Source organism: Colobus angolensis, unplaced genomic scaffold, assembly GCF_000951035.1.
Source record: "Colobus angolensis palliatus isolate OR3802 unplaced genomic scaffold, Cang.pa_1.0 Scaffold245, whole genome shotgun sequence".
Taxonomy (NCBI): Eukaryota; Metazoa; Chordata; class Mammalia; order Primates; family Cercopithecidae; genus Colobus; species Colobus angolensis.
The window spans coordinates 2,278,735-2,296,683 of NW_012115655.1; the positions used below are offsets into that span (position 1 = coordinate 2,278,735).

Below are 17,949 nucleotides of genomic sequence, written 5' to 3' on the forward strand. Positions count from 1 at the left end.
GAGCCACGGGTCCAGTCCAGAATTGTATTTCTTCTGTCACTTTCTAACCTTGGACACAGACCTCAGCTATCCCGTATGATATTTAGAACTCTTAACTACTACTGCAGACCCAAAGTAACTAGAAAAATAAACGACACTCATAGCAGTGAACAAGCTCGGTCCACTAAGCAACAAATGAGCTCAGTTGAAAAGCACAAAAGGCCCCAAAACTTACCCTCAAGGTGCTCCACCAGTTTAATGCTTCCTGTCACCAGAGCCCTGGCTCTTTAGCAGTGCCTACAAAAGGCCAGCTCTTGTATATATATCAAGGGTACCCTGAAAGGGACATATCCTACCATTATTTTAATATATTTATAAGTAGAATTTTGGAAGGGGAAAAGTGCCACTTAAAGTTAGAAGAAAACAGGCCGGGTGCAGTGGCTCACACCTATAATCCCACCACTTTGGGAGGCCGAAGCAGGCAGACCACTTGAGGTTAGGAGTTTGAGACCAGCCTGGCCAACATGGTGAAACCCTGCCTCTACTAAAAACAGAAAAATTGGCAAGGCATGGTGGTATGTGCCTGTAATCTCAGCTACTTGGGAGGCTGAGGGAGGAGAATCGCTTGAACCTGGGAGGCAGAGGTTGCAGTGAGCCGAGATGACACCATTGCACTCCAGCCTGGGCAACAGAACAAGACTCTGTCTCAAAAAAAAAAAAAAAAAAGAAGTAAAAGAAAAATAGAAGTGTTACTAAGGATGTGAAGAAATTGAAACCCTTGTTCACTGTAGGTGGGAATGTAAAATGGTGCATCTGCTGTAAAAAACACATATATGGCAGCTGAGTGTGGTGACTCATGTCTGTAATCTTAGCACTATGGGAGGCTGAGGCAGGAGGATCGCTTGAGTCCAGGAGTTTGAGGCTACAGTGAGCCATGACTGCGTCACTGCACTCCAACCTAGGTGAGAGAGCAAACCCTGTCTCAAAAAATGGGGGCCAGGCACAGTGGCTCACGCTTGTAATTCCAGCACTTTGGGAAACCAAGGCAGGTGGATCACCTGAGGTCAGGAGTTTGAGACCACCGTGGCCAAAATGGTGAAACCGCCATTTGTACTAAAAATACAAAAATTAACTGGGCGTGGTGTTGTGCACATGTAATCCCAGCTTCTAGGGAAGCTGAGGCAGGAAAATTGCTTGAACCCGGGAGGTGGAGGTTGTAGTGAGCTGAGATCGCGCCACTGCACTCCGGCATGGGTGACAGAGTGAGACTCCATCTCAAAAACAAACAAACAAACAAAAAGAAAAATGAAAAAAAGTATGGCAATTCCTCAAAAAATTAAATGTAGAATTACCACATGATACAGTAGTTCCATTTATTTCAGTGAAAGCAGGGACTGGAACAGATATTTGTACAATCATGTTCATATTGGCATTATCTGCAATAGCAAAAGGTGGAAGCAACCAAAGTGTCCATTGACAGATAAAAGGATAAATAAAATGTGGTATCTACAGTGGATTATCATTTAGCCCTTAAAAGGAAGTTCTGAAACATGCAACAATATAGATGAATCTTGAAGACATTATGCTAAGTGAAATAAGGCAGATACAAAAAAAATAAATAAATACTATGTGAGTCCTCTTATATGAGGGACCTAGAGCAGTCAAATTCATAGAGGCAGAAAGTGGCACGGTGGTTGCCAGGAGCTGGGCTGAGTGGGAAATGAGGATTGTGTTTAATGGGTACAGAGTATCAGTTTTACAAAATGAAAAGAGGTCTGCGGATGGATGGTGGTAATGGTAGCACAACAACGTGAACGTGAGTAACACTATAGAGTTGTATACTTAAAAATGGCTAACGTCAATCAATTTTCCATGCCAAGGTTAAAAAATTGTTAAGATGATAACTTTTATGTTCTGTTGTATTTTTACCATAATCTTTTAAAAAGAGCCTCAGCCTTGGGAGAGTCAGGAATTACTTTTGTTTGTCTACAGTTGATCACATACTCAGTTACTGACTAGCAACAACCAGTCATTCATTCAACAAATATTTAGTGAGCATCTGCCTTGTACCACTTACTCTTCTAGACATCTGGGCTATAGTAGTGAATAAAATAAACAGAAAGCCTACAGAGCTTATATTCTAAACTGATTTCATATTCAAGACTCATTTTGAAATCTAAATTCAGAGAAAGAACCAGAACTAGCCTGGGCAACACAGAAAGACCCCATCTCTACAAAAACTACAAAACTTAGGTGTGGTGGCAGGTGCCTGTCTTCCCAGCTACTCTGGAGGCTGAGGAAAAAGGACTGCTTGAGCCCAGGAGTTTGAGGCTGCAGTGAACTATCATTGTGCCACTGTATTCCAGCCTGGGCAACAGAGCACAACCCTGTTTCTAAGCAAAAAGAAAGAAAGAAAAGAAAAGAAAAAGAGGCTGGGTGTGGTAGCTCACGTCTGCAATCCCAACACTTTGAGAGGCCTAGGCAGGTGGATCACCTGAAGTCAGGAGTTTGAGACCAGCCTGGCCAACATGGCGAAACTCCATCTTTATTAAAAATACAAAAATCAGCCAGGTGTGCTGGCGTGAGCCTGTAATCCCAGCTACTGAGGGGGGCCTGGATAGGAAAATCACTTGAACCTCAGAGGCAGAGGTTGCAGTGAGCCAAGATTGCACCACTGCACTCCAGCCTGGGTGACAGGGTAAGACTCTGTCTCAAAAAGAAAAAAAAAAAAGAAAAGAAAAAGAACCAGAACTGGCAGTTGACCAAATATATGAAAAGAATGTTCAACCTCACTGAAATAGATAAATGCAAATTAAAACTACACTTATTTTCCTTTATAGATTGGCAGAAAGTCCAAACTATTGACAAAATACTCTGTTGGTGAGGCTATGGGGAAACAGGCACTCTCATACATTGCTGGTTTAAGTGCAAAATGACACATTGTCCAGGGAGAGCAATTAAGCAATATCTCTATGAGTTCCACCAGTGCCTCATCAGGCTTGCCAGTGAGTTCAACAATGTACCCTCTGCCATGGGAATTACATCCAATTTGAACCAGTTACTCTAATTCAATAATAAAGTCTAAGAAATAAATGCAAATTTATAAAGACTATATGTAGAAATATGTTTATTGCGGCATTATGTGTAATCGTAGAAACTGCAAAAAAAAACTGCAATGTTTCTCAAGAGAGAAATGGTTGGATAAACAATGGTATATTCATGCTGTGAAATATTACGGAATCATTGAAAATGGCTACGTTTGTCTACATTCCCTCATATGTTAAATAAAAATCAACTTGCAGACAAAATGCATAACCATCAAAATAGCTACATTGCCTTCACAATGTGTCAATGCCTGTTCTAAGGGCTTTTCATATATTATTTCATTTAATTCTCACAAGAACCGTATGGGGTAAGTATTATTATTATCCCATTTCAAAGATGAAGAAGTCCAGTCATAGAGAGGCTGAGTTGCCCAAAGTTACCCATCTAGGGTCTGGAAAGGAAGCCAGGCAGTCTGGCTCTAGCATACCAACATATAACCATAATTATCTAAACATAATTCTGTGTTTGAATACATGTGGATATACATATATTATGTTTGAATACATATGTATGGGTGTGTGTGAGTAGGCATACACTCTACCTCTAGTTCTAGATATACAAATTTAGGGAGGAAATGAAACGAATACCCATCAAATTATTAAGAATGGTTATGACTCTACAGATTGGATAGGATGAAAGAACTGGGGAAAGGAAATTTTACTTCTTTATGTAGTGTGTGTGAGACAGATTATGTATATGTGGTTTCCAATATATTTCAAGTAAGTTTAAAAAAAAAAAGTTTGAGAGAGTCTTCCTGAAACTCATCTATTAAAATCATATCCATATAGCTACCAGTCTACAGAATTTTAAGACCTGGATTTACCATAAGCACAAATGCTTTTCGGCAGCGGATTCACCACTTCCCAACTTCCCAAGGTTGCGGGAATCATTTAAAATAAATTCTGCAATCGGACCTACTTTCCATAACCCCTCGCCCAAGAGTGTGTGTGTGTGTGTGTCCTATTTAATTCCTCCCCCCGCCCCCCATTTCTGCCTCTGGATTTGTAGGGCAGTTGAACATTCCTTTTCTACAACGTGCGTTCATTTAATTGAAAACTTTTACTTAATTGCCTTCAGCCTTTCCTTTTCCGGGATAAATCAAACGGTTTTCGTTCAGCACCCTAACGAGGGAAGAAATGACAGACTCCTCGGTTCCACGAGGTGAGCGCCGAAACACGACGGGTCAAGTCGGAATCGCCACATGGAAACAACTCTCAGCATCGCGAACTCCAAATCCCGACGTGCAACGCGGAGCGGGATGGGAAGTTTGCAGGAACTGCAGAAGCCTGTGGCGTGGAACCTAGACAGGTCCCGTGCAGAAAGGGTGCGATGCCTAGCAGAAAAGCTCCTTGCCTCCCAAATGACGCCCAGGCTTCCTGCCTCCTTCCACCGCTTTCCCACGGCCCCGCACCTCTGCAGGGTTGGTTTATTCCCCGCAGCCACCACTTCTTTCCCCAAAGAGAAGAAGGTGCTGCTGCGCCTTTTCAAGCCTTGGACCTTTACGCCCGCACTTTCCTCTGCCCAGAAAGCTTACTGCTTAATGCCAGTACAACTTACTGGTGTGCCTGGATTCACCCCCGTCTCCACTCTGCTTAAGACAGAGGAGGCTGACAGGCTGGAAGAATGAATAGATGACATAAAACAGTCATTGTTATCCCCACATAACTTGGCAGCAAGATTGTGGAACTCTGCAGTCTGACAGATCGGGTTCCAATACCAGTTCTTCCACTTACTAGATGAGTAAACTTCCTTCATCCTTCTGAGAGTTCAAGAAATGTTTGCTGAACGAATGAATAAGATGTTTTGCAGAGATATGTGATGAATTAAATGAGATAATGCTTGTATTGTGCCTAGCTCAAAATCAGCGCTCAATGGAATTACCAGTCTCCCTACTATATGCCACCTTCTCTATTTATGCAGGTTCTGAGTTCCTCTTAGCTGGGGTACATCTGGCTCGGTTCCATCTCCCCAAGGCGCTGGGTTCCCAGAAGTTTCTAGAATGAATACGGAGGGCTACATATTTCACATGCGCGGGGCGGGGAAACTGCTGGACGATTATAGGCTCCGGATGGAGCTGGCCCCTTCGTGGCGACCACAAATCCTATCACGCTGCAAGAATCTCGGCTTGTTCACAGACAAATGAAGGCCGACGATACTTGCAGACCGAGTCTGACGTCTATGGGACCCCACCCCTACCCTGCGCCTCCAGGGGCCGGGATAACCGCGACCCGTCCCCACTCCTCGCGCCTCCGGGATCAACCTCAGAACCCTGTGGGCGCCCGCGGAGGACGCATGCGCACTGCTCCCTCCTCGTCTCCTCCCCTTCGTTAATTAGTTCATCGCAGTTCAAGTGCTGGATCCTTTTTGTCCCTTATTGCGTGCGGTGTCAGCTTCCTTGCGGAAGTGGTGGCCGTGAGAGAAGAAGAAGATGGCGGCCCCTGTAGTGGCGCCGCCTGGTGTGGTGGTTAGTCGGGCCAACAAGCGCAGCGGCGCGGGGCCAGGAGGCAGCGGTGGCGGGGGAGCCAGAGGGGCGGAGGAGGAACCGCCGCCCCCCCTACAAGCAGTTCTGGTGGCGGATAGCTTCGATCGCCGCTTCTTCCCCATCTCCAAGGACCAGCCTCGGGTGAGCGCCGCGCACGCGAGCAGCCAGAGGGCAGGAAGTGTGGCAGGGCTGGAGCAAGTTCTCCTTTCGGCTAACTACTACGGCATGCCTTTGAAGGACTTGTGTCCGTACTGTTACCCTAAAACCGAGTTTACGTGGTTAGGAAGGAGGCAGAGGGACTGTCTTAAACCCTGATGACTGCTGACCAAGTTAGTGGCTGGCAGATTTGGGCATTCGTAATGCTGTACACCTCAGGTTTGAAAGGAATGAAGAGAGCTAAATGTAGAAACAGCGCTTGAGAGAAGCCTTCCCGCGGGGATTCAGTGCCCCTAGAAGAGGCTGCGCTGCTTTTAACCTTGCAGATGACGGATGCTTAGGTGAAAAGAAACGACCTTTTGCCTCTGAAAGGGCGGTAATACGCCTTAAAAAGAACTGGCTAGATCTCGGTCAGTGTACTTTTTTTTTCCCCCCTCCAGGTTCTAATGATACCCGGTGCTATCTGTCGAAAGGACAAAATGGGTTTAGTGGTTGATTGCCATCAGCCCCGAGTTGTCTAGACAATGGGGTATTGAACTCAGCTGGGTCGTTCAGCAGCCTTCAGTTCAGAGAGAGGGAACTGCATTGGATTTAAGAAAATCCTCTCTAATTCCCTCGAAAAAGCCTAATGGCTGTTCATTTTTGAAAAGTGATGGGAGATGGTTAACCTCTGACACTTAGAAAGGGATCAAGGAAGGAAATCTTACGGGGAAGAAGTCCTTAGCAATGCTTAAATTTATGGAAATATGATTGATTTCCAGTATTATCCTTTGCCAGCGGTGAACTGTCATTCTGTCACAGCTCTGTGTCTGATACAAGGCACATAGAGTCTGTACTTACCATCCCCAAATTGCAACGTTTCAGACTCAGGCTTAGAACATGACATGAACATCAAAGGCAGGAACCTGTTTACTTTTGAACTGGAAAGATACAGCAAAATTACACCATTTGGAAATATTAATAGAGGAGTGAAAATTGTTGCAGTGGGGTATCCAAAGGGATTCGAGACCTCAAATTTTTTTCATCTTCTATCCTTCAGGTCCTCTTGCCCCTGGCCAATGTGGCATTAATTGACTATACTCTGGAATTCCTGACTGCCACAGGTGTACAGGAAACATTTGTCTTTTGTTGCTGGAAAGCTGCTCAGATCAAAGAACATTTACTGTAAGGCCCTGCAACTTTTCTTCTTTTCTTTCCATGTTTCGCCATCTTTTTCCAGTTTCTTCAGGATGAATGTAACTAAGGGGAAATGTGAGAAGGGAAAAATGTGTCTACTTAGATGTCATTGTAAGTTCTAAGGGTATTTTCTACACTTATCAGGAGGTGAGCAGCTGAAACTTTGTATCTGTCTGTCTTGGGTTTTCTGTGACAAAGATTAAAGAATAAACTTGGGTTTTTTCTTAATCTCATTATAAAGTTTTGTCCCAGTGGACTTTGCTTTTATTTAATGGCTTCAGTATGGAAGTTACAGCGATAACATCTTTGTTTTCCCACAGAGTTTCTAAATCTTGTTTGTTCTCACCTTCAAGGATATAAATGAGTTCCTTGTCATCTTTGTATTCCCACTGCCTAACTCAGTCCCAAGCATGTAGTGAGCACTTACATGTTTGTTGAAATCTTGAAAACATCAAGAATCGCATCACTTATGGAAGTCTAGGAAATAAAGACTAGGACATTAGCATGGTCTCCATCAGACAGTTCCTAAATGTTACATGGATTGCAGAAGGGGAAAGCTGACATGAAGTGTGTTCCCAGGGTACTTTGTGTACCCTAGGCTTCAGCAGGATTTTGAGTTCAAATTGATGTTTAGGGACAAGGGGTCAAGGTATGGAGGGGAAATAACCATGTTTCCTAACCCATAAAACAAGACTGGTGACACAGGATGCTGAAAGCATTCATTGTAGTTCATGATTCTCTTTGAAGTTGAAGACGCTGGCAAGAACCCAAAAAAGCCATCGAGAAGGACTGTGAATGCTGGATTGGGGTGAAAAATGGGGAAGGCTCAAATGATATTTATGCTTGATATATTCATTCCCCTCACCCTCCCTTCCTTTAGGAAGTCCAAGTGGTGCCGCCCTACATCTCTTAATGTGGTTCGAATAACTACATCAGAGCTCTATCGATCACTGGGAGATGTCCTCCGTGATGTTGATGCCAAGGCCTTGGTGCGCTCTGACTTCCTTCTGGTGTATGGGGATGTCATCTCAAACATCAATATCACCAGAGCCCTTGAGGAACACAGGTCAGGATGGGAAAATGACAGGAACAAGGGTTAAAGACCAGCAGAGCCCTGAGACTGCTTTTTGCAGTTCTCTCCCTCCTGTCCTTTATAGGTTGAGACGGAAGCTAGAAAAAAATGTTTCTGTGATGACGATGATCTTCAAGGAGTCATCCCCCAGCCACCCAACTCGTTGCCACGAAGAAAATGTGGTAGTGGCTGTGGATAGTGCCACAAACAGGGTTCTCCATTTTCAGAAGACCCAGGGTCTCCGGCGTTTTTCATTTCCTCTGGTGTGTGGATATCTGTGGTCCTTTGAGGTGGGGAAATGACAGGCTTCAGTGGGAGAAACGAATTAAAGTCCTTATAACTTCTCCCCACAGAGCCTATTTCAGGGCAGTAGTGATGGAGTGGAGGTTCGATATGATTTACTGGATTGTCATATCAGCATCTGTTCTCCTCAGGTGAGCTCTTTAGGGCTGGGGCTGCACACCCAAAGAGTAGAACTCTGTGTGTCTGTTATTGTACCCTTAGAAGGCCAGGGTATATTTCCTCTCCCTCTTTATTTTCATTATTTTTATTTTTATTTTTTGAGACAGACTCTCATTCTGTTGCCCAGGCTAGAGTGCAGTGGTGTGATCCCAGCTCACTGCAAACTCTGCCTCCTAGGTTGAAGTGATTCTCTTGCCTCAGCCTCTTGAGTAGCTGGGATTACAGGCACACACCACCATGCTTGGCTAATTTTGTATTTTTAATAGAGATGGGGTTTCACCATTTTGTCCAGGCTGGTCTTGGCCTCCCAAAGTGCTGGGATTATAGGCATGAGCCACCACACCTGGCCTTATGTTCATTTTTATTTATATATATTTTGAGACAGGGTCTCACTCTGTGGCCCAGGTTGGAGCATAGTGGCACTATGACGGCTCACTGCAGCCTCAACCTGCCGGGTTCAGGTGAACCTCCTGCCTCAGCCTCCCGAGTAGCTGGAACCACAGGCGTGCACTACCACTGATTTTTGTATTTTTTTGTAGAGACAGGGTTTTGCCCTGTCCAGCCTGGTCACGAACTTGTGAGCTCAAGCCATCTGACCTCCTCGACCTTCCAAAATGCTGGAATTACAGGCATGAACCACCACGGTTTTTGTTATTGTTGTTTTGAGACGGAGTCTCACTCTGTCATCCAGGCTGGAGTGCACTGGCAAAATCTCAGCTCACTGCAGCCTCCGCCTCCTGGGTTCTAGTGATTCTCCTGCCTCACCCTCTCAAGTAGCTGGGACTACAGGTACGCGCCACCATACCCGGCTATTTTTTGTATTTCTTAGTAGAGATGGGGTTTCACCATATTAGCCAGGCTGGTCTCTAACTCCTGACCTCAGGTGATCCTCCCGCTTGGCCTCCCAAAGTGCTGCAATTACAGGCGTGAGCCACCACACCCAGACTTTTTTTTTTTTTTTTTTTTTTGAGACAGAGTTTCGCTCTTGTTGCCCAGGCTGGATGCAATGGTGCAATCTCAGCTCACCACCGCAGCCTCCGCCTCCTAGATTCAAGCAATTCTCCTGCCTCAGCCTCCCAAGTAGGTAGGATTACCACCACGCCCAGCTAATTTTTGTTTTGTTTTGTTTTTTTTTTGAGACAGAGTCTCACTCTGTCGCCCAGGCTGGAGTGTAGTGGCCAGATCTCAGCTCATTGCAAGCTCCACCTCCAGGGTTTATGCCATTCTCCTGCCTCAGCCTCCCGAGTAGCTGGGACTACAGGTGCCTGCCACCTCACCCAGCTAGTTTTTTTATTTTTTAATAGAGACGGGGTTTCACTGTGTTAGCCAGGATGGTCTCGATCTCCTGACCTCGTGATCCGCCCATCTCGGCCTCCCAAAGTGCTGGGATTACAGGCTTGAGCCACCGCACCCAGCCTAATTTTTGTATTTTTAGTAGAGATGAGGTTTTCCCATGTTGGTCAGGCTGGTCTTGAACTCCCAACCTCAGGTGATCTGCCTGCCTCAGCCTCCCAAAGTGCTGGGATTACAGGCGTGAGGCACTGCACCCAGGCTTTTTTTCTTTTTTAGAATCTGTTGTAAAGCTAATATCTTGTCTCCAGTATCCCACTGGGAGTCTCTTTGGAATTCTGGTCCATGTCCAGCTGTCATAGGGTTTGCTAGTTCTCTGGGGGTTTATCTGTGCTCCTAGAGAATAGTACTTAATCCTGGCCGAGCACGGTGGCCGAGGTGAGTGGATCATGAGGTCAGGAGTTCGAGACCAGCCTGACCAACACAGTGAAACCCCATCTCTACTAAAAAAAAAAATACAAAAATTACCTGGGTGTGGTGACGGCACTTGTAATCCCAGCTACTTGGGAGGTTGAGGCACAAGAATCACTTGAACCCAGGAAGCGGAGGTTGCAGTGAGCCAAGATCATGCAGCTGCACTCCAGCCTGGGCAACAGAGCTAGACTCGTCTCAAAAAAGAAAAAAAAAGAATAGTACTTAATTCTAGCCCACGCCACTTCCTTTCCACAGGTGGCGCAACTCTTTACAGACAACTTTGACTACCAAACTCGAGATGACTTTGTGCGAGGTCTCTTAGTGAATGAGGAGGTAAGAAAAGTCTTCCAATGCCTCTTTAGGAGAGAGGAGAAAGCTATGATTGTATCTCATGCTGGTAACTTTTGATCCCTTTTTGTGTTTTATTGAGGCTTGGGAGGGAGGAAAAACTGGGGGCAGGAGGAACAATACACAAAGAAGAGGCTTTGTGGCAGTGAGAGGCAGAGGGGAGCTTACAAGGATTAGAAAATTTGTACTTTGGGGCATTCTTCCTGTCTTTCTTGCTTAGGTGACCTCCCTTTCCTTCTCATTCAGATTCTAGGGAACCAGATCCACATGCACGTAACAGCTAAGGAATATGGTGCCCGTGTCTCCAACCTACACATGTACTCAGCTGTCTGTGCTGACGTCATCCGCCGATGGGTCTACCCTCTCACCCCAGAGGCAAACTTCACTGACAGCACCACCCAGAGCTGCACTCATTCCCGGCACAATATCTACCGAGGGCCTGAGGTCAGCCTGGGCCATGGCAGCATCCTAGAGGAAAATGTGCTCCTGGGCTCTGGCACTGTCATTGGCAGCAATTGCTTTATCACCAACAGTGTCATTGGTCCTGGCTGCCACATTGGTGAGCACAGGTGGGGAATCAAGCCAACCATCCTAGGAACAGGAACCTGGGAGGTGCATGTCTCCAAAAACACAAGGGATGGCTACACAAGAGACAGTCCCTGGGAATAAGGAACTAGAGTGGCTACCTCAGGAAAGGAGGAAACAGGGATTTGAAAACAGTGATACCTTAATTTGTGGCCTGTGAGCCTCTCATTGGATGACTCTTCACATTCCAGGGTACCCTATAGTCACATTCAGGAGCAAGCAGATAATTAACATGCAGTAACAACATCTATTTAGCACATTACAGTTTACAAAGGGCTTTTATATACATTGTTTCATTTAATCCTCATAATTTACAAATAAACAGGCTCAACAAGATTTTCTTGCCCAAGGTCATTGGCAATAATGGTGGGACCTGAATCTGGGTTTTCTGATTGTTAGTCCAGTGTTCTTTTTAGTCTGCCATAACTGCCTGGTTGGCCTCTTGGTAACTCATTTTGGTTGCAGTAATGTGATACTTCTAATAGTACTTCCCCTTTCCAAGAACAACAGTAAGGCTCAGATTCTAGGGGCTGAGTGTGGTGGCTCATGCTTATAATCCCAGCACATCGGGAAGCCATGGTGGGAGGATCGCTTGAGCCCAGGAGTTCAAGACCAGCCTGGGCAACCCCTTCTCTGCAAATGATACAAAAATTAGCCAGGCGTGATGGCACGTGCCTGTAGTCTCAGCTATCCGGGAGGCTGAGGCAGGAGGATTACCTGAGCCTCAGGTCGAGGGTGCAGTGAGTCATGATCATACTACTGCACTCCAACCTGGGTGTCAGAGTGAGACCGTGTCTCAAAAGAAAAAAAAGACTTGGATTCTAAAATGTACCAGAAGAGGTGGAATTACTTGGTTCTGCTTGTAGACATAGATATGATTCTAATAAGGTTTTTTAGTTCAGAGGGTCCCCAGAAATCCTGAAGGTTCTCGGGTTCTTAAGCGCTGTATATAGTCTATAACTGTTGTAAACTTGGTGAAGTATCTTCTCTTCTCAGGCTTGGGCTTAGGAGGTGAGTGGGTGTTTCTGGTGACTTGTGGGATGGGGAATGAGAGCTAGGTGGGAGCTGTGCTGGTGTCAGTCACCCCTGTCCTCTATGAAGGGCTGTGCTCTGCAGTTGGTACCCTTAGTGACCCAGAGGCCTTCCCATCCTGAGCCAGGTGATAACGTGGTGCTGGACCAGACCTACCTGTGGCAGGGTGTTCGAGTGGCTGCTGGAGCACAGATCCATCAGTCTCTGCTTTGTGACAATGCTGAGGTCAAGGAACGAGTGACACTGAAACCACGCTGTGTCCTCACTTCCCAGGTAAGACCTGATGTGTACTGTGCACAGGCCCCAAATTGCGTGGCAGTCACATTGAGCCAGAAGGGACATTATTTCCACCCATAATCCTGTCTGAGTTGAGAGAACAAATCCAGTGGTTTCATTTACCATCTAGGCTTAGTTTTTAAAAAAAGAAAAAGTTGCTCTCATTATCAGGATGCACTTTTCCTCCATACACTAATGGTTCTGTGTTTTTTTCCCCTAGGTGGTCGTGGGCCCAAATATCATGCTGCCTGAAGGCTCGGTGATCTCTTTGCACCCTCCAGATGCAGAGGAAGATGAAGATGATGGGGAGTTCAGTGATGATTCTGAGGCTGACCAAGAAAAGGAGAAAGTGAAGATGAAAGGTGTGAGATTCGACAGGTGTGGGGCATCTGTGTGTCTCGCTGCCTCATAGAAGAACCAGTGTTCCCTGCTAGAGGGATTGGTGTTTCTGCTGGGCCCTCTATAGATCATTGCCTTTTCCAGGTTACAATCCAGCAGAAGTAGGAGTTGCTGGCAAGGGCTACCTCTGGAAAGCTGCAGGCATGAACACGGAGGAAGAGGACGAACTGCAGCAGAATCTGTGGGGTGAGCTAGGCCTGATGCCTGCCCTCCTACTGAGTCGGAATATTTTGAAGGATAATGAATACTTCAGAGTTGTGTTACTTATTCACTCCTTTATTTATGCAGACAGGGCAGGTATATTGCTCTCTGTCAATGGCTCTTTTTTTTCTTTTTCCTCACCCATATGGCTTCTCAGGACTCAAGATCAACATGGAATTAGAGAGTGAAAGTGAAAGTGAGCAAAGCATGGATTCTGAGGAGCCGGACAGCCGGGGAGGCTCCCCTCAGATGGATGACATCAAAGGTGAGTGGCCAGGGGAGAAGTGCGCTGGACTGGTTTATTCTCTGCCTGGATCAACTAGCCAGAGGCTTATGTTCCTCAGAAAGGGTTTGGTATCAAGTCAAGACTGGATGACTTAGAGCATTTTGGAATGATGTTGGCCCATGAACTTATTCTTGCTTGGATTCCAGTGTTCCAGAATGAAGTTCTAGGAACACTACAGCGGGGCAAAGAGGAGAACATTTCTTGTGACAATCTCGTCCTGGAAATCAATTCTCTCAAGTAAGAGCAGCCCCTCCCTGTTCTCCTCAGGGTGATCCCGGGAAGGTAGAGGCTTTCTCGTAAGCGTTTCTTCTCCAAATAGGAACGTATTCCTTTGAAATCCCAAATGGAAAGACCAATAGTATTTGGAGCAAGGAGAGCACTATTAAGTTCTAGCCTCAGCATAGACTTTCTGCTTCCTAAACCCTCCCCTTCCATATTCCATCCAAATTCCTCTTCAATGTCTGTCAGTGTCATAGTTCTAAGCCTGCTGAAAGGCCAGTGAAGGCCCTGGTGTCACCCCAGTCTCCCCACAGGTATGCCTATAACATAAGTCTAAAGGAGGTGATGCAGGTACTGAGCCACGTGGTCCTGGAGTTCCCCCTGCAACAGATGGATTCCCCGCTTGACTCAAGCCGCTACTGTGCCCTGCTGCTTCCTGTGAGCAAAGATCGGAGCTGAGTACAAGGGATTGGGTAGAGGCAGATACACATCCTTGCTGTACTTGACTTTAAAGGAAATCAGGAGTAAACTATCCTGTTATATTGGGTATATGACTTCTGGTTCCTTTGTCCTTGCCTCTGGAAGCTGGTTGGGCTCTAGAGCAGCCTTGGCTGGTTCAGAGGGGTCAGGTTGAGTTCAATGCTGACTGGCCTTTGAGACTCCAGGATTCATACCACCCTAGGCCCCCAAAGGCATACTCGGAATGGACCTGGACATTCAGACTCTATGGCAGCGATTTGACCCAACACAAGATCAGCCTCTGGGGTGGGAATAGGTATTTTGAGGCAGCCTATAGCATCTGATCCCCTTTCACCTTCCCTAAGCAATCTGTTTTTCCCAAACCCTGTCAACAACTCCCAAGTCCCTCCAACATAATTCCACAGAACCTGTATCATCTCCCTCTTGTCCACCCATGTCATCAATATGGATTTGCTTGGATGTCCAGGTACAGGTGAATGCTCAGGAATATATTGCAGCTCCCTTCTTTCTTCCATAGCTGCTCAAGGCCTGGAGCCCTGTTTTTAGGAACTACATAAAGCGTGCAGCCGACCACTTGGAAGCGTTAGCAGCCATTGAGGACTTCTTCCTAGAGCATGAAGCGCTTGGTATTTCCATGGCCAAGGTAAATATGACCTCAAGCCTCATTCTTCTGCACTTGCTTTCAAATGAGGGTTTGTGACCCCCGTGGGAGACATAAAATAGAAGCTAATGTGCATCCAGTATGGACCATCCACTCCCCCAATATCATGCTTATTGCTAGAATAGTACAGCCTGGAGCCGGGCTAGTAAGGTAGCCATCTGGGAGGTGGTCTGGAAATGTGCAAAGCTCTCCCCAGCAATAGTTCCAGAAGTTAGACCTGCCCCAGGAGCAGAGCGAGCAGCTCACTCTTGTCCATTTTGGAGGAGGCTACTCAGTGCATAGAGGGATCTGAGGGCTTGGTAGAGTATCCTGCTGGACTCTCCAAGGCCCCTGAGTTTCCCTTTATTGGCCTTTTGCAGGTACTGATGGCTTTCTACCAGCTGGAGATCCTGGCTGAGGAAACAATTCTGAGCTGGTTCAGCCAAAGAGATACAACTGACAAGGGCCGGCAGTTGCGCAAGAATCAACAGGTGCGTCAGGCTGCCCTCCTCTCACCAAGATGGTTATCTCATTCCCAGATCCTGGCCCCTAGACTCTCGGGTGGTTGGTTTCTGGGGCTCTGGTTGTTAAAAGCTGTTTATCTGCCGAGGGGAGCAGGAGAGTTACATGCACCTCCCCCAGCTGATCTCTCCTTTGCTTCCTTACAGCTGCAGAGGTTCATCCAGTGGCTAAAAGAGGCAGAAGAGGAGTCATCTGAAGATGACTGAAGTCATACTGCCTGCCCCTGTGGGTGTGATTGAGTGCCCTCCTGGCTCCTGGGCTGGGACAAGTAAGGAACTAGCTGCAGAGGGATGAATGACCACCATCCAGGCTGAGACTGAAAGGAGCAGAGGCTGGAACTACAGTATTCTCTCCCCTGCTAGCAACCATGTGCCTCCCATCCTGACTGTGGAATTGGGATGTGGAAAGTGGGGCTGGAACAAAGCTTCTGCCTAGGGAGGAGCTAAGCAGGCCCTGCAGTTGGAGGAAGGCCAGAGGAACAGCTATGTGCTCTGGCTTTCCCTCAGGGAACAGCAGAGAGCAGCTGGCTCTCTCTGCTGCTTGTATATGTTAATATTAAAAGAGAGAGGGGTGTATTTGGTTTGTCTCCATCCCTGACTAATCAGCCAGTGAAGTATGTGACCAGAGTCACATGGTAGCCTTTCCTTAACACCTGGGGGAGAGGGAGGACAGAGGTTTCCAGCCACTAGGTGGTACTGTGGTACCTTGCTAATTAACCTTTCCCGTGGTTCATGGGTAGCAGAGGGCCGAGGTTCTTTTCCATCCTCTGGGGACCAACTTGTGATCCTGGGGTGGTGTGCCTAAGCCCATTTCCATAGAGTCCCATTTTGAACACTTTTCTGCCAGAGGGTTATGTTGCCAACCATAAGTAAAGCCCATTAGACATGTCAGTTCCTCTCACATACCTTTTCCAGTTGATCTGGTACTCATTCTGTCAGGAAGCTGGGCCAGTCTTCATCTTAAAAATAAGGAAATCAGCTCAAGGTCACATGACTCTTGAGGGATAAAGCTAAGGACTTGACCCTCAGAATCCAGAACTCTGTACTTCAGCATATTGTGTTTCAGTGAAGGAGAAATTGGCCCCACAGACAAATATAACCCTGAGCCAGTAATGGAAGTCCCAAGAGCACAGGAAGGCCCTGTGAAGGGTGCTTTCCCATGAGAGTGTTTACTATGTGACAGGCAAATAGTTTTCACATATTGTTTCATTAACCCTCACATGAGCCCTGTGAAGTCTATCCCCATTTTCATATAAGGTGCCTGAAGCTCACAGAGCTTCCCTAACTAGTAACTGGTAGAGCCAGGTTTGCTATTGGACTCTTGACCTGGAGCTTGTCACTTTGCCGTATTGCTTTAACTTCAACCAAAAGAGACATGCCTTTCTGTCTTTTCAAGTTCCTTCTCTTCATATAGAGTGAGTCAATAATTTTGGCGGGGTGCAGTGGCTCACGCTTGTAATCCCAGCACCTTGGGAGGCCGAGGAAGGTGGATCACCTGAGGTCGAGAGTTCGAGACCAACATGGTGAAACACCATCTCTACAAAAATACAAAAATTAACTGGGCGTTGTGGCAGGCGCCTGTAATCCCAGCTACTCGGGAGGCTGAGGCAGGGAGAATTGCTTGAACCCGGGAGGCGGAGGTTGCAGTGAGCCAAGATTGCACCACTGCACTCCAGCCTTGGTGACGGAGCAAGACTCCACCTCAAAAAAAATAATAATTTCCTTTAGTGGTACTTAAACTGTGGCTAATGTGACTATTGTAACAAGTGATGCTCTGCCCCCCATCCCTACTGCCCCAGACATTACAGATCAAATGGTTGCCTTTATTCATTTTAGTTGGGTAGAAAGACATAAACTGGCCCAGGCACAGTGGCTTACGCCTGTAATCCCAGCACTCTGGGAGGCCAAGGCGGGCAGATCACCTCGGGTCGGGAGTTTGAGACCAGCCTGACCAACATGGAGAAACCCCGTCTCTACTAAAACTACAAAATTAGCCAGGTGTGGTGGTGCATGCCTGTAATCCCAGCTACTCGGGAGGCTGAGGCAGGAGAATCGCTTGAACCCAGGAGGCGGCAATTGTGGTGAGCCAAGATTGCACCATTGCACTCCAGCCTGGGCGATAAGTGAAACTCCGTCTCAAAAAAAAGATATAAACTGAGGACATGGTGACTGAAGTCTTGGAAGTATGAAGGCATCACTGGAAAAGGAAAAGACAGGCTGGCCAGGGTTTGGCTTAATTTACTTTTCTAGTAAATCTCAGTTTCTGTCTCGTCAGGTACAGGATCTAGTATCTCGTATGAAGATTCTGGCATGGACCTAGTACAGTGAGACACAAGTAACTTAAAAGGCATCCCTGATCTGTACTGAATGTATAGCAGATATCAGAAGTAGTCTATGGAGCTTTTTCAGAAAGAAAGATTACTTCCAGTTAGGGTGATTAGGGAAGGCCTTACAGAAATTTGATGCTGGAGTGGCCTAAAAAATAGAAGAGGCTGGAAGGATGCATTAAAAGCAAAACAAAAACTTTCCAGTTAAATATGGAAAATTAAACATATTAGCTTTTATGTCCCTCCAAAAACTACTGAAAACCAGTAAAGGAATTATTTTAAAAAGGCATGTGACCTGGCCGGTCTCAGTGGTTCACACCTGTAATCCCAGCACTTTGGGAGGCTGAGGCGGGTGAATCACCTGAGGGCAGGAGTTCAAGACCACCCTGGCCAACATAGTAAACCCCTATTAAAAATACAAAAAAAAAAAATGGCCGGG

The 17,949-nt window shown here is 46.4% G+C and overlaps 1 protein-coding gene across 1 annotated transcript; it reads left to right on the top strand.

Moving 5' to 3' along the window:
* The first annotated feature begins 4,546 nt into the window (after window positions 1-4,546).
* EIF2B5 (eukaryotic translation initiation factor 2B, subunit 5 epsilon, 82kDa) lies at window positions 4,547-15,759 on the top strand. The gene is made up of 16 exons (XM_011945853.1): window positions 4,547-5,707; window positions 6,762-6,886; window positions 7,779-7,964; window positions 8,056-8,233; window positions 8,324-8,404; window positions 10,452-10,529; window positions 10,791-11,103; window positions 12,289-12,434; window positions 12,658-12,799; window positions 12,921-13,022; window positions 13,195-13,302; window positions 13,470-13,560; window positions 13,857-13,980; window positions 14,540-14,665; window positions 15,043-15,153; window positions 15,331-15,759. Exons 1-16 carry the CDS (start codon window positions 5,513-5,515, stop codon window positions 15,388-15,390), a joined length of 2,166 nt encoding a protein of 721 aa, XP_011801243.1. The 5' UTR covers window positions 4,547-5,512; the 3' UTR covers window positions 15,391-15,759.
* The last annotated feature ends 2,190 nt before the right edge of the window (window positions 15,760-17,949 follow it).